General features: G+C 36.5%; 1 protein-coding gene across 3 annotated transcripts in view; it reads right to left on the bottom strand.

The window, feature by feature from the left end:
• Positions 1-22,416, bottom strand: part of HnRNP-K (Heterogeneous nuclear ribonucleoprotein K) — a 129,328-nt gene that overhangs the window by 46,649 nt on the left and 60,263 nt on the right. For all 3 annotated transcript variants that reach the window (XM_089638781.1, XM_089638782.1, XM_089638783.1), the window contains 4 exons: positions 14,537-14,706; positions 8,827-8,883; positions 7,610-7,653; positions 6,653-6,725 (listed from right to left, as the gene is read on the bottom strand). In XM_089638781.1, the coding sequence (XP_089494907.1) occupies positions 6,653-6,725; positions 7,610-7,653; positions 8,827-8,883; positions 14,537-14,632 (270 nt within the window). In that variant the 5' untranslated portion in view covers positions 14,633-14,706. The remainder of the gene's footprint in view (positions 1-6,652; positions 6,726-7,609; positions 7,654-8,826; positions 8,884-14,536; positions 14,707-22,416) is intronic.

The following is a 22,416-nucleotide window of genomic DNA, read 5'->3' as shown; positions in this document are numbered from 1 at the left end:
CAATCATGGTTAGAGGGAACATTCGAGATTCCCATTGAATCAGCCTCCTCGCAAGGTCGACCACCCATGTCTTTTGGAGAACTAAGTGAGCGTAGTAAAAGAAGAAAAACGGAAGAAATAAGAGCCTCCGCAGGTGATGAAGTTGTTGTTCACGCTGCTACATCTGTGTTGCAGACAACGGGACATAGGACCGCCTCGAAAGTGCTTAAAGATATTACGAACTCCCCAACACGGGCTAGTAAATATAGAAAAGCCTACAGTAGAGTTACCAACAACGATGAGGTACCTCAATTGACGCCTCTGCAAGCACTTAAGATGTTCGTTGAAGCTGATTTTACGAGACGACAGTATGAGATAGTAAGGGCAACAAATCCACAACATTTTCCTTGCTATGATCTTGTTTTGAAAGCAAAACAAGAGTGCTATCCGCCGAAAGAATCCCTAAGAATTACGGCTACTTGCGCGGAAAGTAATCTACAGTGCTTAATGGATCTAACCGTAACACGATTATCAAAATACCTAGAAGATGTGATAATCCGGCTTAACGAGCAAGAAAGGAAGTCGTTAATGATAATCTGCAAATGGGGTTGTGACGGTTCTCAGCAATCCAAATTTAAACAAATTTACGATAATGAGACTGATTCCGATGCCAACATTTTTATGAGTTCCTTTGTGCCTTTGCGCATTGTTTGTGGAAAAGAAGGCAGTAAAATTGTTTGGCAGAATCCAACTCCTTCTTCGTCAAGGTTTTGCCGTCCGATTCGATTCCGATTTGTAAAAGAAACAACGGACATAACTAAAGAAGAGATAAAATGTGTGCAGGAGTCCATTAAGCAACTGAACAAAACAGTTGTTACGTTGAATGAAGAGGAGTTTTCGTTTGGGCACCAACTCAAAATGACTATGATTGACGGAAAGGTGTGTAACGCAGCCACAGACACAAAGTCAACATCCCAGTGCTACATCTGTGGAGCTACTTCGAAAACCTTTAATGATCTATCGAAGAAAAATAGTGTAAACCCTCAAGCTTTGGAATTCGGCTTGTCAGTATTACACGCCCGGATCCGCATTTTCGAAAGCATTATACACCTTTCGTATAAACTGCCAGTAAAAAAATACAGGGAAAGAAAAACCGAAGAAGACAAGGCATTAGAAGCCCAAAAGAAGTTGGAAATTCAGGAGAGGTTTCGAAATGAAACCGGTTTGCTTATTGACATGCCAAAGGCCAACTTTGGCAACACAAATGATGGCAACACAAGCCGGAGGTTTTTTGAAAACCCCGAATTGGCTTCAGCCATCACAGGTATTAACTTTGAACTGATTTACAGATTCAAGGTTATTTTAGAAACTATTTCTAGTGGCCATAAAATTGATGCTGAAAAATATGATAAGTATGCGTACGACACAGCAAAATTGTACGTAGAACAGTATGGTTGGCACCCAATGACGCCAACTATGCACAAGATATTGGTACATGGAAGCCAAATCATAAAAAGTTCGGGGCTCCTTCCAATTGGACAGCTATCGGAAGAAGCTGCAGAAGCCCGGAACAAGCATTTCCGATCGTACCGGCTAAACTTTGCCAGAAAGTTTTCTAGGGAAGAATGTAACTTAGATGTATATTATAGGCTTTTGTTAAGTTCAGATCCCTTCATTAGTTGCTTGAGACAAATAAGAAAACCTTCACGTAACGCATTTCTACCTGAAACGGTTAAACTTTTATTACCTGGTGACCCAAACACAGAGTCAGTAGAGACATCTGGACCTGAAGATAACGATTTTTAATGTAATTTTATATTTAAAGAAAACTTGTTAAATTCTGTTTCCATTCATTTGTATTTTTTAGTGAATTTAGCTCTGTTATATATTACTGTTCTTTATAACCTGACAAATATATGTATGTTTTTATAAATATATACCTTTCCTTTATTTTAATTGAACTTAGAACTAAAATAACCCCAAAAATAATTTTGGCCGCCTAAATCATTGAAATCTATCTATGTGCAGCGCGGGCGAGTCTAAATACTTAAAACACACTGTGGTTTGGAAGCGATCTGTAAACCGTGTCCAAGAATGCTAGAACGTACGTTCTTTCCACGCATGCGCACTGAGACCCGCAAGCCAATATCTTCCTCAACTTTATACGATATTAATGACAGCATCCAACGTACAAAAACCGTATTTAATACTCATATGTACAATGCACACAATCGTATACTCTACTACTAATCCATTTGATTGAAGTATTCAATACTGAAGTCGAATTCTTATTGAATATTATTAATCTGCTATTTACTTTTTAATCATAATTGAAATAAATAAAAATGAATACCCAAAATAAGATGGATACTTCGCCAACGTGTTCTAAATGATAACAGTGAATTGTGTGGTTGTATAATTGAATCATTAATGCGAAAAAGTTTTGTGTCTCGGCCATTAGCGGAAAGAAAACTAATTCTGGATACTGGAAATATTGAGTTATCGAGCGGATTTCTGAAGATAATTTTAGACGGTACCTAATTGTAGCTTGTTCGTGGGCTAGCGTCTAGATGTGCATATTTGATATCAAGTACGTAGTAAGTACGAGTATAAACATTTGATGTCCAGCATCCCTTCTACAAAAGTAACCGACAGCCACTGCAACATACCCCCATTGGAGATGCCGTAGTCTCACTGGCTCCAGACGGTTGGAAGCAGTTGGGACTCTTGTGAGGTGGAACATAAAAATAATATAACTTATATAATGTATTTATTTAGTTAGTTAGAAAGTGAAACATTTCTACAATAAATAAATAATGAAGTGAGAAAGACAGCATTGCTAAATCACGTATTATCTTCATACGTACTTTGTTATGTTCTACTTTTAGTGAATGACGAATAAATTTGAGTTGAGTGGTGAACCGTAGGAAGTAGTCACGTTCATGAATATTTGATTCCGGCCACAGTGAATCGATCGATGACTGAAGAACCCAATTGAATAGAAGAACGATACACTTTTACACAACTCCACTTCAATCAACAATTCTCAAGTAGAATAAAGTGTATAATTATTAAATATGTGGTCGAGTCGAATGACATGAACGTTGTTTGCATGACATCAAAGAATATTTCTTGTAGACAAGGGCCAGGTAAATTATGCTTTCGTTTAATTACGATATGTCTCTATACAAATAAAATATATTGCCTCAGTCGCCGCCCTTGAGGTGATACTATTTCACGAAATAAATGACGTTTAATATTTTTACTACCCAAATTCATAAATTGCAAACTACTTTTATTTGCAAAGCCAACTCTATATACGGTTTTAAACTAATTGATGACTAATAATTTAACCATTCAGGCTTCTGGCATATTGACCGTTGTATTTCTTAAAGACGCTGTCAGAAGGTCGGAGAATTTGCGTATGTTTCTGATTTGCAATAAAATCCAAATAATGGAATATTTCTGAACGTATCCGAAAACTAAACACTGAAGGTGATGAAATACGGTTTTAAATTGTATTATTTGAAATAAGCGTGTAATTTTTTAGTAAATTTTTTTTGATTGTTAACATAAAAAAAGATTTAAAAATGGCTCATCTTACGGTTTTTCCACTAAATATTTTAATTTTCTTGTACTTAGTAACTTTTTTATTTTAATATAAAGCGTGATGTTTTCTCTTTCTAACACCGTTTAGTTAATATTTCTCACAATGACAGTATTATAACGATTTGTTTATGAGCTGTTCCCAAAAGCGAACAAATTGACTCTACGGGTAATAGCTGTTTGTTGGCAAAACCGAACAAATTGGCCTTATGGGTTAAGGGCCTAAAGCATTACAATCAAGTTAAAAGTAATTCTTATGAAAAAAGTAAAGTTTCCCCTTACTATCAAGGCGAGAAAAATGAATCTCCACTGAATACTTCCGTAGTGAAGGTTGAGGAAATCGATGGGATGTTCATTTATTTATTCAAGTAAGTAAAATTAAAATAAAAAACAGTAGGTATATTTCGCAGCGGAAAACTTAAATAGTTTTAATATGAATTTATGGATTAGAACATATTCATAAAGGTAACCGGAGAACTCAATTAACCTTTAAAAAGTGATAAAAAGTCATGAAAAGTGATGAAACAAAAAATAGGTTAGGTTTATAGATTACTTTTTTTTCATCGCTTTTAATGGCTTTATGACTTTAAATGTATGTTGAATTGTCACCTTTATCATGGAGCCATTTATAACATTCCTTATTTTTAGTATTAAAGAAAGATAAACAGTCGTATAAAAACGGAATTCCACCATGAATTAAAGGTTTAAAAATTAGAAAGTAAAAAATGGTTTCAATTCCGTTGTTTTCTTAACCTATTTTTTTAACAAAAATTTTTTTTCATTAATTTTCTAACAAAATCTGAAAAAATAATAGTTTTTAATACCGTAGCCAGCTTTCTATCGATATAGAGACACGCTTACAGGTCCAATGATCAAAATTTAATAACGGGCCTCCAAATTACAAGAGGAGAATACATAAAAAAATAAGGAGAGATTTTCAAACATTTCGCGTCTGGAAAACGTGACTCTCAGTATCAAGAAGGGTGGTGGTCTTTCGCTTGACGACAATAACAGCAATATGTATTTTTTCAAATAATAATACTAGAAAATGTGTCTATGATAGACGTGGGAAATCATTTGGAAAAAAGTGTGTAAGAAAAGTGAAGTGACAATAGCTGCTTGGGAAATTCTTTCCACGAGGTCATAACTCGTCGAGAATGTATCCCCGCGTCCATTATAAATGATTGTACCGCAGTCGAACCCCGGCGACAATCGTAATAAATAATGTCCGATGCGTTATTCGTGGCTCCTAGAAAAGGCAGGTTGGTTATTATTTGATGGGTTCAGTGTTCGTTCTTCCAGTCGCCCGCCGTATAAATAATAAATGCGACGGATGGCAGCACGAACAAGTGACGGACGGAGGCACATTAGGGGCTGAAAGCTGAAAAGCTTCGAACTTTCTCGGTCAAATCGAGCTGTTTACTATGATCGCTCTTTTCGTGTAGCTGGCCCACTCATTTGGAATAAACTTCCCCCAGCCCTTACCAATATACAAAATTTGGCTGAATTTAAACGGGTTTTAAAAACAAAATTATTCAAAAAATCATATTTAATAATTTAAAATCATTTATATTCTCATGAATCTAAGCTTCTTTTTTAATATACTATAAAAAGCCAGGTTTTGAAGTTTTCCGGTAATTGTTTGGTTTCGGTTTCCTCCTTATTGTACTTTTATGTTTAATGTCCACCTATTATATAATATTTTAATGTTTTCCTGTTTTATATAATATTTTAATTTTAAAGTTCTTATTTTTTGTGCACTGTCACTGTCTTTTATTGTTATCCTCTACTAAAATAGCACTGTTATTGTTAAATTTTATTCTCTGCTTTTGTGTAAACCGTTTATTCTTTATTTCATATTATGTAATTAATTTTTTTTTAAAGGAACACAATAGGAAATTTTATTTTAAGTTTATTATAGTTAAGCGCACTTGTAGTGAAACAACACAAAACTGCGCTATATAAATGTTATGTTATTATTATTATTATTATTATTATTAAAAGCGACAGTATTGATTGCGAGCAATCAGTTCACAGTTACGGTACCTTTTGCCGGGAAATCTTTAGCGAGATTCTAAGCAAGTCTAACGATGAATATTTCAGCTGTCGTTTTGGTTCGTTTGAGGGCAAAAATGCCCTTATACGACGGTTGCGCGTGATCGGATAATGAAATACGCCCGCCAAACACGTCAAAGGCAATATCACAATAAAATGACTTTTAATACGTGCCTGGTTGCATCCTCACACCTGAATTGTTGCAAAAGACGGTTAGGGAGTTCATGCACATAAAAAATTCAAAAATAAAACAGAATAACAAGGTGTCATCCACATCGTGACATCGATTTAAGAAATATTCATCTAACTGTTTCAAGTAAGACAAGATGGCCTTCGTGGTGTAAGGATAAGGCTCTTGACTAGCAATCCGGAGGTCGCGGGTTCAAATCCCGGCGTGAGCAGAATTTTTTTAATTTGTGATAGATCACAATTTAATCACTTAAAATAGTATAATAACATATAAGATATCTTCCAGATAGGAAGATACTCTCAGTATTGCCCTGCTTTAAGACCACCATTCAGAATTGAAACGTTGCTTGAAATGGCTTTAGCCGTGTTTGGTAACCAGTTCTGAATAGCCATGTACTTTTCACTTCCCCATGTCGCCCCCCTCCCTCCCTACTACCTTCAGCCTCACAAAATACCCCAATTGTGGATGCCTCCAATTTGTTTTACTGGCTCCAGGCAGTTGGGTACAGTTTGGACTCTTGTGCGTTATTTACATAAAAACCTAAATAAAAAGTCGCGCTATAATTTATTGTTTGTTTCACATTTTTCAATAAGAAAAAATATTTTGAAAACCAGGTTTTCAACTTGGGTAGTAACTACATGTAATTACTAGTTACAATATATGGAAGAAATCGATGTTACCACGGCTTCATTGGATGTAGCTCTGCCGGGACTCACGATCTGGTCCATATGTTTTCCCTTTTTTTTCACATTTCCTATTTCCGTGGCCCGAAGAAATAATAATAAAAATGAAACAATTCTCAATAAAATATTGATATCTTACCTCTTCCATGTTGGGGACGACATCACCAACGATCTTTAGGATGCTTTCTAAGTCCGATGACATCGACAGAAGGCTGCAAAACAATCGGGACGATATAGAATATACATACATAAGAATAGGTAATGTGACAAAAAAAAACCCAGATAATTTGCGATAATTTCATATAGAAGTTTATTCTCCATTTTGTCTTTCGTAATTTACGATTATGCGGTTCAATGGCCAATGACCTCGACATCTGGATTAAGTCATCGCTTGTATCAGAAATAATAATATAATTAGTTGCTGCTGGCATCGTGGATCATAGCTCACGATCACACCATTCGACATTCCGTTCGTCATTTAGAAGATATTAGGTCAAGTATTCTGGATTGTGTCAAAAGCGTTGTTTTAACGTTTTTGACAAATTGCAGCCAAATATATTATCCATGATCTCTCTCTAGAAGTAATTTGACAGAAGCATACAAACAATGTTTCTAGAGCACAACCCGTCTAGAAAAACAACACCGAGATATAGGAACAAGTTGTTAGAGTTAAAGTTAGTTACATTACCTGCGAGAAAGCTGAAACAGAGAACATAAGTGCCTGCAATTGGTTGGTTGTTAAGCGAGGTGAGATGGGTGATAGATTGATTGATTAGTCGGGTGGGTGAGAAGCTCTCTCGGACGGGCGGGCGGGGAGGGGCCGCCATCATGCTAAGGGCGGGACATGAGGGACACAAGTGGACAGGGGTAGAGGGCAGTGCCGCGAGTCATGGTACGACAAGAAACGGGGGGAGGGTAGCACAGGGGGCAGGGGCAGGGTTATATCGACTCGTATCGAGTGTTAGCTGCAAAAAAACATGAAAGATCGAACCGTGACAGCTGTCCGTTCTCCGCAAAAAAATGGGCGAAGAAGAGAGGCACAAAATATCAATTTTGTTTAAATAAGAATGGTTTTGAGAGGATTTTGGCTATTTACCGTTCGGGGCCGGGGCAATCTGGGACTGTTATAGAGGCATTGTACTGCATGATGCGTCAGTGTGGCGAATAGGGCGGCGGGGGTCGGCGGGGGGCGGCACAACGGGCGGGGACGGGCAGCAGCGGCGGGCGGCGGCGGCAAACACACAACACAGGTTAGGCTCAATCACTTGCTGTATGCAATACTGCCTACTGTATTGTACTGTATTGTACTGTATACTGTATACTGTCTACCGGCCCTGGCCCTGGCCCTGGCCCTAGCCGTGGGACACGAGAGATCACTGATCACAGATCACAGATCACCAGAGAATCGGAGATCAGACCTAGTGGCTGGACACTACTTTAAGAGAGGTATCAATCGATCAATGTGTGCCATCCATGGTGGTTGGACCTATTTGTGGACATTTCAAGCAAGACAAGTGGTAAAAGTGAATGCAATAGGTATTTCTAAAGTAGACAAATATGAAAAAGAAATAAAAGTATTCAATTCATCACATATAAATTATTACGGACATGGAGGACAATGACAAACAAATAACACATGGAGTCCTTTTTCCGGACTATTTGTATTGAAAATATTCAAATTGGCTTTAGAACCAACTCGGAAATCGAGAAGCAGTTAAAGTGAACACTACATATTTAAAATGAAAACCCTTGAAGGCGAAGTGCGACGTTCAATCGAGAATTGATTACCTGAAGGTCGGATCGAAGATAAAGATTTTCCGTGAGAGGTCGTCGAGGGTACCGCTTGATCGTTTAACAAGGGATATAGTTAGTTAGCAGCGCTACCGTGGACTTAGCGCAGAGGCTCTGGGTTCCATTATGCCGTTTGGGGTTGGATCGCCAGCAGTAAAGTTGCGAGCCCAGGTATCAGTAGACTATTTCCGCTATCGGGCCACACACAGGGTTAGAAGACCGTTTGTTACAGACAAATCAAATTAACCCCGTACATAACTGGCATGATATTTAGAAGACGTGTTAAAAAGGAAGTTTCACGGGAAGGTAAATAGGTGGTAGATTATTTCCGCTGCTTGGGATAGTTGAAGTCGGCCGTGTTCGATCGAAGTAGCCCCGGGTATTAGTGGCCGCGGGTTAAGAAGTAATGTCGTGAAGGGAAACTTCACAGGAAGGTTGGTATATTATTTCCGTTGCTGTTACAGGACCGAGACCTGGAGACGACCCTAAGGAAAGGGTAACGAGGAGAGAGGAAATACTGACCGAGCTCCGCAGGCTGGTGATCTTGGAGCCGCCCTTGCCGATGATGGAGCCAGCAACCTGAAACAAATCAAAACAAGTGAGAAACTAAAGTCACATTTCATTCAAATCTAAGTAGGAACACCCAATAGGGATCTCACCGGAGCGTAAGGAGAGTGGGAGGAAATTAAAAATGGAGAAACAGAGTACAATAAGATTAATACTGGGGTTTGCTCGACGCTCACATTTTAATTATGTCTGATGAACGTATTACAAAATTCTCAAATGTTTCTAGAGGGATCTCTACAGATGTACGTTATTTATATTTAAGATAAATAAAAATATGACCCAACCATTAAAGTATTTTATGTAAAACAAATTTTTATAAAATGTTTTTCAACTATAAAATTAGCGGTGAGCACCAAATTTTATTTTTCTAGACGGTGAATTAGTAACTTGCCGAGGAATCCCTCTACAACATTCATCAGAAATAATTAAAATAAACCCAACGGAAAGATCGATTTTCTAGGCCTGCTAGGGTAAAGTCGACCGTAGGTCCGTCCATTAGGACCGACCGCGCGCCGAATATTGTTTTACACCACTTCATAACTTATGTCGTTAAGATTTCCAATTTATTTTAGAGATTTGATAAATTCAACCGCAGGTCTGTCCAATACACCAGGGCCGCGCGTCACATATTTGTGTGCACGGCTGCTTCAATTACGTCGTTAAGATTCATATTTTATTTTAGGGTATTATTACCTCGTCTTAACAGAGGACATACGGCACAAAGAATTTTTCATTGTCCATACAAAGTCTGTGTTCTGTCTAACCCGTGAGGCCCAAAATACAAATTTAGCGACATTGTGCGTGATCGTAGCCGTTAACAATCACAGAGCACAGTAATAATATTATGAAAATAATGTGTCAATTTTCTTTACCTACTTTTTAAAAATTATATTTTGTAACAGTAAAAACCTGCCCCCAAAGTCTGCATACGTTGTAACTATATGAACATTGCCAAATTACGGCAAAGACTAGAAATTTATTAATAAGATATCAAATAAAAAATTGCGATTTAAACAATTACAATTTACAATAAATTGAAATTGTGAATACGCATTTAAGAAATTATTATTATAGGGCGGTTCGATTGTGCACTTTTGGTATTCATATCAGTATTCAGAAATTCGATTAAATTAAGCTGGGAATTTTAACTATGTAAACAAACAAGCAGAAACTCGACATGCCAACTGCAGCCGGAATTCTGCAAATTATTTCGCATTCAGTACAACATGTCAATGCCAATATAAATAGGCACAGCCGAAGGTAATTTACATCCAACTCCATTCAACTCAACGTCTGTGATTGAAATCAAATTGATTTACTTGCTGGGCAGTTTGTGAGCGCATGCAAGGGAATAACATGAATTCAATATTAATGAATTATTAAATATTCACCCGAATTACGGCTGATATTATACTATATAGTTTAGATATTCCTTTTCTACCATTAATATAACCTATTATCATAATAACTTGTTATCCATCAGGTATCAAACCCGTTACAAACCTTAGCTGATTAAATGGTCAGTTGTAATAATATTATACCTCGATTTACATGGAAAATATATTTTTTGAATCACCAGTTGGTTAAAGGACTTACTTAGATTCAATTTTTTATGAGTTAATTGACTGAACAAAAACACCTTGGGGTGATTTTTCATAAAATAGAGCTATGTAAATTAATTATACCACGATAGTATCATTTAAAAACCCACCGATTTTTTTAAAGCAAATAATTTTAGCAATAACTAAATTTAATAAATAATATTTTTTAAACTGGTCTGAAAATGTAACGTTATTAGGTGAGGGATTGCACCATCTTACATTTACACCGCAAATAGCGGGAATTCTAAGTAAAAAGGCCTCCACGGGATGTCAATTTTCCAGCGATCCGATGAAAATTGGTCGGTTCAACGCTCTTGAATAGTATCCACCCAGCACCCAACCCACCCTCTGGGTGTAAGGGAGTGAGGGAGGCGGGGCCGATCGATCCGCCCAAACATGCGAGCCTCTGCTAACCTAGGTAGGTGTAGGTTACCCCTCCCCTCCCGACCTCCGAGCTCTATACTCTATACAGGTGGTATTACGAACGGGGGGGTATTTTGTTTTCAGTTCGGTAGACTTGGATTCATAGAGAAGACAGCGATTATTCAAATTGAGGGGAAAAGGAAGTGTTTCAATTAATTACGGTTCCCTAATTTCTTATCGGTCATGCTTCAATTAGTATTAAATGGTTATTATGTATGTTAAGTTCACATTTTGCTGGAATTTATTTTGTATATAATACTTTTGAAATTATGTTTTTTTGTTGTTTCGAATAGTTGACATTTTGACATGCTGAGTATATATATCGACATGTATTACAAAAATAGACCCAAAAAAAGTATGATGACTCAAAGCCATAACATATTACGTTAAGGTATATTCAAAGCAGGTGAAAGAAGCTAATGTGAAAATTTTCACTATGCTACCATTAGAAAATAATTACAATTAATTTATTTAACCTTTAAAAATTAGAAAAACAAATTTATTAGTAATTATGACGGTTTTCAAGTAACAAATTTATTTTTATGATGTAATATATCAGATTTGTAATAAGGACGTACATTTTATTTATGATAGCGAAAATTGTACTTAATAATTTTATGATTTTTTTTCTCTTTAATAATTGAACCTCTCAAACATATAATCAAAAATAATTTTGAACAATACATTGTTCTCTCTGACTTAAAGCCAATAATCCTCGTCTTTATCCTGATGATCACTTTGTATGCCTTATTCGAGTGCTCGTTCAAACCGCTAGAAAAACTGTAACTCTGATTTGGAATCCGGGACATGTTGGGATCGTAAGTAATGATGTTCTGAATTTATTGGAAAAACAAGGAGCATCCAACCCTATTGTTACTCCCATAAACCGCATTCTCCTATATGACATTTTGTCTATCCTCAAAGATAGAACCCGTAACGTTTGGGCAGAGTATTGACACATTGCTACTAAAACCAAGAGAGCCTGCTACGTCTCAATAAAATGGACTATCCCCGTCAAAACGGTGGTTACGACAATTCCCCCATTTTTCCAAAAAAGAAATTTCCTCACTTATTCGAATGAGAATTTTCCGTTCCTTCTCACCTTTTAAAAAATTACGTGCTTGACTCGCCAGATTGTACTTTCTGTGGTCTAGAAGTGGGAACTTCAGGTCACATCTTTTTGGTTGTCCCTAAATGTCTTGGTTGTCTAAACAAATATCCTCTCTTCTATCAAAGCTTATCTAAAATTGCCTCCTCTCCATACAACATCTAATGTCTTCTAACTACGTCTGAACGCGACTACAGTCCTATAATTTCATATAATTTTGAAATCTTCTTATTTAAAAAAATTCATTTATTTACCTTCCCTCTCTTCATAATTTGATTTGATGGCCTAGAACACTCTTGAACGGTGAAAGCCAGAAACATTTGAAAAAAATCCTTATCCCATTCCTATTTGATTGTAATACAATGGCTTACTATGGAACGTCTGTTGGCATCACGAGGAACCCAAGTTCAATTTCCTGTATTCGACAATATAGGACCTTTTAGTTTCTATTTTAAACATGTTCAGAGTCCTAAACGCGGCAATCAAGGTTCATTTGCACGTTGATTGACAAATAATCGTGGGACATAATATAACATAGTAAACAACATTGAAGTTCTGCTTTGAAACCAAATGATAGCAATCTGATACCATAATTTTGCGCAGCAGCAGAGAAATACCATTATGAATGGAATTAGGCATGTAAATTACTCGAGTAATTGCGAGGCAGCAAATCTCCGTGGAGATGCCTCGGAACGCTACCGACAATCTCGATTAATTCCACGCTTAATACATTTACAAATAATTCAAATAATAATCATAACAGTAGTTGTTAGAATGTCGTTGACTACCTACACAATTATATATTGACGATACAATATATACTGAAGCTTCCAACGGTGAAAATTCGTCAAAATAAAATCCTTAGATTAAAGATAAAAGAAAAGCCCCGGCAAGACGGGGTTCCTGGGTTCAAGTCCTTGATTTCACAATAAAACATGAAATGACACTAAACTGCGCTATATAAATGCTATGTTATTATTATTAGATGTAACCGTATCTTTTTCTGATTTTTATGTTTAAAATTTTCAATTAAGAATCCCTAATACTGTCTCCAATAATTGAACTCTTTAAATTGACGCGACATTTTCCCAGCATAATTGGATAGCAGAGTAAAATTTGGTTGACTGAGGATTGGACCTTCCTACCAAGGAACTGGAGTCGACAACAAATTTATTTCGTATATTAACTGCTGTATTGTAATTCGATTTCAGAGAAATGAGTATACGTCCGCATATGTGCATGTGATTGCCATCAAACATTGATAGAATCTATTGTGATCGAAATCGAGTCTATTTGCCGAGTTCCAGCTCGACCGGATGTTGGGAAGTGGGTTAATTTCCGTTTCCAAGATTTGCATTCATTCATTACTGAAAAAAAAATCTCTTAGGGCCTATGTCATCTTTGGGGATGCTGTGTGGAGGGTATTTTTATGGAAAGGAAACAGGTATGAGGGGTTGGTACTGTTGGTAGGAATGAGGGGGTCAATGTGTACAGAAGTGATGGACCTATGAATCCATCCCTGCCACTGCGGTGCAAGACGATGGGTCGAGAGAGTCCGGCTGAAGAGGTCTAAAGGTCTCCCTCAACCAGTCTCCCAGCTATGATCAGCCTATGAACCCGAGCACCCCTGCTATGCCACCAAAATTCAAAAAGATATATTTGAAAATAATCTGCTTGTCGATTTCATGTCCCAGCTGATCGAAGTTTGTACGTAATAATTAATTAGTAAACTATTTGAAGAGTCATGGTAATATTCATATTTTAAAAGTGTAGGTGACACCCGTTTACCTTTCACGGTTACCCTCTATCTCCCTTGGACCCTCACATTCCTCACAGCAAAAGGAGAACAAGAAGTCCGTCGTCCCATGGGTCGGTAAAGAATTGAAATAAACCTAGTGCTGTAAGACCCTCCGCTGAGACGGTTACCTTACTTTAGAATACTTTACTTTTCTGCGCAAGTATGATAAAGAAAGGTCTAGCAGCGCAGTCTATTGTGGGACTTTGCTGCGTAGGGTCTTACAGCTCTCGATTTGTGTCGATTCCTAACAGACCCATAAGAAGACGGCCTATTGCACGAATACGTATCGTGGAATTATCGCATCCCCCAATAGGGTATTTTTTTACAGAATTTTTCGATATTAATACTATTTTGACGTTGACAAATTTTCTGTAACTATCTGAAATGTGCCACTTTTTGATTTGCCGCCAAAACGTCTCGTTTGTTTTTGTTCGTGAATATGACGTCGTTGACGTCACGCCGAACAACGTCGGTGACAGCTGTCTTGCCAACCAAGTAGCGTTATCTATAATCTAGATCATAATGAGGTTGTAGCCAAGTTTAGCGATGTTGTTTTTAAAATCAATAATTGTGAATAAAAACATTGATATTATCATTTTTAGTTCGATGATAAGTATCTGAAAAATTAAGTAGAAATCTTTCAGACATTTTGAAGGGTATCCACAGGTGTTATGTTATGAAAATACCCTATTGGGATATGGGTGGGAGGAATTTGGAGGTAGGTTGGTTGGTTACCTTGCTGGGGATGAGCAGCCTCACGTTGACATCCCCGTGACGGTAGCGCTTCTGCGGCCCGCCGCCCTCGCTGTTGTCGTAGGCGTCCCGCTTCATCGCCGGGGGGGAGTTCTCGTAGTCTTCAATGGTAAAGCCGGACCGATTGCCACGAACTGCTTCCCTAAATATATCTGCAACAAATCAACAACAACTATTATTACATATTTAAATACGGAGATTTTCTTCTACTGGTTTAATTGGACAAATCGGAATACTTTCTTCAGTATGCTAACCAACAACTGCACTACAAGATTATAATACAAATAAATAAGTATTTCATTACTTCCCCTATTAATTATGATAATTACTAACAGTAATACTAATAATTACAAAATAGAGCTATGAAAATTATATTGAAGAAATATAGATATACAAAAATTAACGCAATGTTGAAGGAGTTAAATATGTTTCCATATAAACAAACTATTTACTTAAAAACTTTATGTTTAATCTACAAAATAATTAATGGCCATACAACAATTGAAATTCTAGGAAAAATTGAAAACCTGCTGCATAAACACATACAGAGACGAGGAAAGAAAAGAAATAAGACTCCGCTTTAGAAAAAAAAAACCTCAGCGTCGAAAGTCGTTGATGTATGGAGCATTTGGCTTTTGACAGAAAAAAATAAAATTAAAAGAAAACAGAAACAAATTTAAACCTAAATTAAGAAAATATGTTATTGACGTTCGGAATATGTATTTACATACTTTTTAGCAGAATTTTCAAAAATCTCCACAAGTCATATATTATATGTACCTAGTACCTTCTATGAGTAAACCACATCATCGCAAACGAGAATTTTGTTTTACCTTAAACGATTCCGATCATGTAAGGTACGATCATATTTTACATTCTTCGCAAAACTCGATTTAAAAAAATCACTTTAAAGTGTATGGACAGTGTAACCTTATACAGAATCAACATAGACCTTTTAAGAATAATGTTGCAAACTATTTATGCCTCACGTAATAAAATGTAGTTGAGCACTAATCTGATTATCTTCAGCGGGGAGAACTACGTACGCTTTGATTACACACAGCAATCTCGTAACATTGCAGAACAAATCAAGGTCCATTGATGGCATAACCTGAGATTTATAAGCAAGACGAGTGGTTACGCACACTGTTTGCCAAGTTAAAAGCCTGAATACAAATTCGTGAATCACGAAACATTGAAGAGTAGGCAAACTTCATGGTTTCAATGAAATAAGTATTTCTTGGAAATAATAATACAATGAAGCACTAATGGAACGATTATATTCACATTCAAACACACAATAATACTATTTTACTGAAGTGGCCACATTGTACAAGCCATTATTGTAGGTAATTAATAATTCCATTACGTACAAATAATTTACGCAATCAAATCTTCTACTGGAAAGATATTGATAGTAGGACAACAATTTATTGAAATATGAGTTACTTAAAAGCAGCATATAAAGACACACTTTTGTATTATGTGTGGATTTGTAAGCTTGCGAGTCACGAAATGTACGAAATGCATTCCCGTTCGTGAATAACGCCAATCACCTTGGAAGCGGTCGGTCATACTTGTTGTTTTCTTTTTTCAGAAGAAAATGACGAACGCCACAGCACGCAGGTACAATACTCGGAAAACGATGTAAATGCGAGGAACAATTATTTAAGCTGCCAGCGAGCGAGCAAACGGTCCGCGGTATAGGAATAGTTACAACTTAGAAACGTTAAGATATTTAAACTTTTTTAGAATTTTTCGCAAACAACTAGGGAACAAATGATAGAAGTTGTCAATCGTAATTACACAGCACTAGTGATGAATTGAAACAACATAACGCTGTGCAAAATTTAATAACAATAAACCAGTCCCAGTTCAGTCTCTTCTGTACAAGCCACCTAAAATGGGAGGGAGACGGCGAAGAATAATAGTCAGATAAATAATTCACACCCATGCACTAGGTCGACTTGAAGGATATATGCACATAATTACACCACAGACATGGGTTAGGAATGCAGCAACCTTGTTTAATCTGAAAAATGCATCGGTGCGAAGGCAGCTTGCCGAAGGAGGGAAGAACAAAGAACTTACTAATCTCATGATATATGTCATCATCGATTACTAATAATCACTAATCATTAATGGCATAATACTCTTGCCACATGACAACTGAAAAGACATGCCAAAAATAAAGGTTGAAAACCTTACATTCGTAGTTGGCCGTAGTATTCAATAATGCAATACGTTTTAATCCATATATTTTTTTAAATATTTAACGGTTTATCTTACACGTCAAAATCTTTTGACATCCAGTGACATCTGTTAATACCCATTATTTTTTCTCTTGAGAACTCTCATTAAATCTAAATAGAAAATTTAAAAAGCAAAATAAAGCTTAAAATTTTCTTTCTGTTTACAAGAAGTGTCATTGACATTTGACAAAAGTGACGCTATAAAAGATAGGTAAGTAATATTATTATATTTTAAAATGTTTAAGGTAGGCGACACATTACGCTATACGCATCATGGCTTGGCCTATTTCAGCAATCGCTCGCCATACACTACCAATGGGAATGTATGCAAGCCACGAAAATATAGCGCGCTTATAGCGTGGTCTGTCACAGGCTTTACTCCCAACGCAGGATACCGGAAGCTTTTAACGACTTTTTACGTCCGAGTCACCAAATAGAATTAATATCACATTAAGACACTTCAATACATGAAATTCTCTTCAATAAAAACATCAACATCAGAAATATGACTTAAAGAAGGTTGTCCTTATGTAGCTGTGTAGCCGCCGTATAAACAATCAATCCGCATGAGTGTGGTGTCGGTGTGGGCCTACTACTACTGTTCAATTCGTTCGGGAGCAATTTACGAAATGGACAGCGCCCACCGGCCCCGCTCTGTACTTACTATATTGGATATGTGTTTTTACAGTAGTTAGTCAGGTGGACGGACACGACAGAGGGCGGCGCACGGTAACAATGGGGCATAAACACATTATAACTTAATGAAGCCTTCGGTCAATCAATACGCTTCTCACGATACGTATCTACGGCGGCGACCCAAGTGTGCCAGGGTTCTACATTATACTCGAATAATAGGCAAATCCATCACACATAATATCCAATTTCGAAACCAAATGAATATGAAATATTTAACTGAATTAGGTCCATATTGATTTTTTTTATTATTTACGTAGTATAGTAAATATTACCCTAATGTGTAAACTTTTAGCATTGTAGACTCTACTTTAGGCTTTTTTATTAGAGATAAGATTTATAACACGTAGAGTTTTATAGCCTTCTTTGGCATAGAATCTCAGTAGTTAAGAGTAGATAGCCGGGATAGCAATAGGTTCAGAGTTCGAATTCCGGGCCAAATAAGTACTTCTTTGTAGCTTTTTGTAATACGTACACGTAAATATGAGTATTAATACAGTTTCAATATTATATCAGTTTTGCATTATTTAATATCAACGCGTCCATCGTTGTTTGTATTTATTCGGAGCTGGTGGGTAAACTTATTTGTTCATTTAATTAATATAAATTATCGTCAGCATGCAAAATATCTGAGTAACATTCCGTTGGGATCCGAAGGAACTGGTTTTATCGTAAGAAATGAATCTGCAGACAGGTTTATTAGTGCAGCAATGTGATTTTATCTCTTGTAGGAGATTTAATAATTACTTTTGAGAGGAAACTTGCAACAGAAGTCGTATCGGTTCGTTATACTGGTATACAATATTTGAATTTTCTGGAATATTAACTACAAAGCATCAAATCTAGTTACTGAAGAAATATTTACTAGTTAACGGTTAGCTTTGGTATCATGGGGTTACTACCCAACTTATTCTGCCTGTAATTTATATTCTTTGGATATCATCTTTAAGCCGCGAATATTATTTAACAACTATTTTCTATTTTATTATGGATAACTTATATAAGCTTATCTTTGAATTATTGACTCATTGAGGAATATTATATCAACAACTCTCGAAGAAATGTGAAACAACTTTGCCATCTCATTACGGAATGTGAATAGGTGACAATAGCTCAATTAGAAGAGACGCCATCCCGACAAGACTAGAGGATCTGGGTTGTAGTATTGCAGTATCTATTCTAATGTGGGAATAATTCTATTTTTATCCTGTGTTGGAGATAAACATTATTAAATAATATTACTTAGTTATATTTTACAGCGCCACTTTTTTCAAATATTTCAAAGCAAAAATTAAATTAAAGTTTTATTTTACATTTTAAATTTTCTATTTAAATTTAACGAGGCTTCACGAAAGAAACAATAATTGGTATTAACAGGTGTCACTGAATGTCAAAAGATTTTGACGTGTGAGATAAACTGTCAAATGTAAAAAAAATAGATGGATTACAGTATTATTATTGAATAATAGTACGGGCTAGCACAAAAGTAAGGCTTTCAGCGCATGTAAGAATATAATTTTATTTTGTTGTCTTTTTACTTCACAGGTAACAGTATTATGCCATTAATAATTAGTGATTATTAGTAATCGATGATGACATACATATACATCATGCGATTAGTAAGTTCTTTGTGCTTTCCTTTGTTTGTTTTTTGTCTTTGTTCTTTATGTGTTTCATGTTTTCATTGGAGTTGTTGATATAATCTTCTTCGATGATTACATAATTATTTTGAGCTCGCAACTTCGCATTAAACTATTAAATAAATACGCCATATTTTTTTATTATTCGATGGAAATTAAAGATTTCTAAAGTAGAGGAAGATAGGTAGTAACAAATAATGGTATTTTATTATGAAAAGCTTATGGGTGGATATAATATTTTCAACAATTAAAAAAACTAAAGGTACTTTCGAGTAGATATTAATTTACATGAAACAAAATGATTGACCCAGAAACAAAATAATTATTGATATGTTACAAACGCGCAATAAAATCATTAATTTATTGACATAGAGATCTGGTGGTAGCCCATTTTCCGCCTACCACTCAAGCCCACGCAAAACCAATCGGAAATATCATTGAGAAATAGAAATATTAAAAAAATATACGAACACACGTGTCACTCACTTTATTACTAGTAATATTACATGTTGAGATAAATATGGAGCAAACACTAAGCTAAGTCCTCGTATATCATTCCAAGGAGAATGTGGACCGAACTGAACGGTTGTTTATGTTCCGGATAGGATAAAGAGGAAAATTAACAAGTCAACGAAGTAATATAATTAGATGCCTACGCACTTCGGTTCAGTCGCTAGTTTGATTTAAAAAATACAATTTGTTCGATGAATTGGTGTCATCTATAAACTGCCACGACGCAGCAGCCAGAAATAAGCGCAGATATTGAATGTTAGTTTATGCGCTTTGACTAAGGAGATCTGGATCCACTCCAATAACAAACCTAGTTACGTTTCTGGAATTTTAACACGATGTAGATCATCATAAACAGTAAATATTTTTGTAACTAACGAGGTTTGATGGATAGGCACTTTTGTACATATTTAATCACTGTAAAAAAAAACATGGCTGGATCGGAATGATAGCGTTAGGTGGCATTATGTACGTGGTATTATTAATGGTTTAAATAGACAAATGATAATAATATAACAGGTATCGATATAACTTACTAACCATCACACCATTTCGCAGCAGAATTTTGGCAGAAAGGAAGGCATGATACACAACTCGTTCAAATCCATAAATCTTCTTAAACATACTCCTCTGCTTACCGACTCTTGACGTCTAAGTCATGTGAATCTGATTTATGGCTGTAAGTTTCGGGGACATTTACACGGCAGCATGGATGCAACACGACCAACCGAATAGAATTCAGGTATGGTTCATTATAAAAGAAACCGCTAAGATTACAATCATCGTTTTCAGGTTATCGATTCATTCTGAGAGTAATTCACAGTAAGTCCTCGGAATCTGACGGTAGAGCCATCTTCACCTTCAGTGTCTAGGCCATTTATAGGTACAAATGGTATTGATAAAATACAGGCACATTCTGGATTGGTTTCTTTATACGATACGGTTCTGATTACACTCATCGGATTCAGTTTGCCTGCTCATCCCCGGTGACGATAAGTTGTGTCATTCACAGTAAGTCCCCGGAATCTGACGGTGGGCGGCAGCGGGTAGTGGGTACCGTTCGATACAAAGAGTGAAGCGGCTACGTATCGGTTTACTCCTCCTCAACCAATCCAACTGATACGGTTAGGCGGGCCAGGGCCAGGGCTGGCAGCTGCTAGTTGGCAGTGGGCCAATAGGATAATTGCCGCGGTTAGTATCGAACGAATTGAAGGCGTCATGTTTATTATGATTACCATTCAGATATAAAAATAAAACATAAAAGGATTGTTTGCATGCGGTGCAAGTGATCTGTTTGATACGTAGAGCTAGCTTGAACGACCAATTCCACGGACTATGAATACAATTATCATAATTAAATAACACAAAGGAATATCTAATGGGCTGATGCAAATAGACTAAATACATTAACTAATCAATTAGTTACTTATTCTCTTTGCTTTGTTTAAGATTGACTTCCAACGTTCAGACAGTTTTGAGGTGAATAATTTAAAAACGGCTTACTATGTTAAGGCATATTTTTCAATAGAATTATTCTGGTGGGATCAAGATCACGAGAAATAAGCGGAAAATAACATTCCAACCGAGCTCCTCAACTGCCGCGTTGTAATGTTAGCAGACTGATGGTTTTCCACCCCATAAACTGCACACAGTATCTGGCGCCATTATCTCTTCAGTTAAAGAAACTCAAACAAAATTATGCTTATGTTCCTTCTTCCAAAATTTAATACATCTATAAACTATTGAAGAATGCATTCAACATTAATGCATCTTTTTTAAAAAGTAGTTTAGAAACTTATGCATCTTTTTTTTACATTAGCTCAATACAGGAGGCCTTGGTTTTCTGTCTCGCATCGCTTGTTCACTAATCACAATTATTTTTATCACATTTATGAATTTCATGCTTCGAAATGAATTTGGTTCTCTTTAAAACTATCGCCAAATAATTTCCCACGGGGCCTATGTCATCTTTGAGAATGCTGTTTGGAAGGTTTTTTAAGGAAAGAAAGGAGAGGAAGATCTGGGAAGAAAAAAGGTATGATGTGTGGATAGGAATCTGGGTGTCAGTGTGTCCAGGAGTGACGGACGTTTGAATTTTCAATTCAATTCAGTTTATTCATTTTAAAAACATTACAAAATTGTTAATTTTAATGCGTTTTTAAAATACATTTGGTAATAAAAATTCTTACATTCATATAAACAGTGGGTATATCACCAATTCTAGTAATAATAGAGCTTGCCTTTTAAAGGAAGATTCATTGATGCTAAAAATGTCGATACCCGAATTGATTCTGTTCAACAGAAAGATTGCTCTCCCCACAGGCTTGACCTGCAGGCAAGTTAGTCCTGCAGGGCGGGAGATAGAATAGTCTATGTTGTCGGCGATGGAGCTAACCATCGGGAATATAGAAATGAATGCTCTACATGATGACCGAGTTTTCAAACCATAACGACAGTCTAAAGAAATGTGTAGCAATGAGCACATCCCTCCCGACCCGTAGATAGTTCATTCCGAGCATACCCAAAAGAAAGTCAGAGCCACGGGTAGTGGCCATACTCCTGCATGTTGTTATGATGGGTCGAGAGAGAGTCCGGCTGAAGAGATCAAAAGGTCTACCTCAACTAGTCTCTCAAATACATCCGCAGCCCAGACAAACCTCAACCCAGAACCCGGGCACCCCTGCTAAGTCACCAAACGTAGCGGACCACTTGGGCATGTGTGTTGTGTTATTTATTAAATTGTTCTTGGGGCGGCAGTACCCATACC

Source organism: Hesperophylax consimilis, chromosome 13, assembly GCF_061612785.1.
Source record: "Hesperophylax consimilis isolate HC1 chromosome 13, BYU_Hcon_1.0, whole genome shotgun sequence".
In the NCBI taxonomy this organism is placed as follows: domain Eukaryota; kingdom Metazoa; phylum Arthropoda; class Insecta; order Trichoptera; family Limnephilidae; genus Hesperophylax; species Hesperophylax consimilis.
Note: the sequence above shows the minus strand (reverse complement) of the source record. Positions and strands in the feature narration are given on the sequence as shown.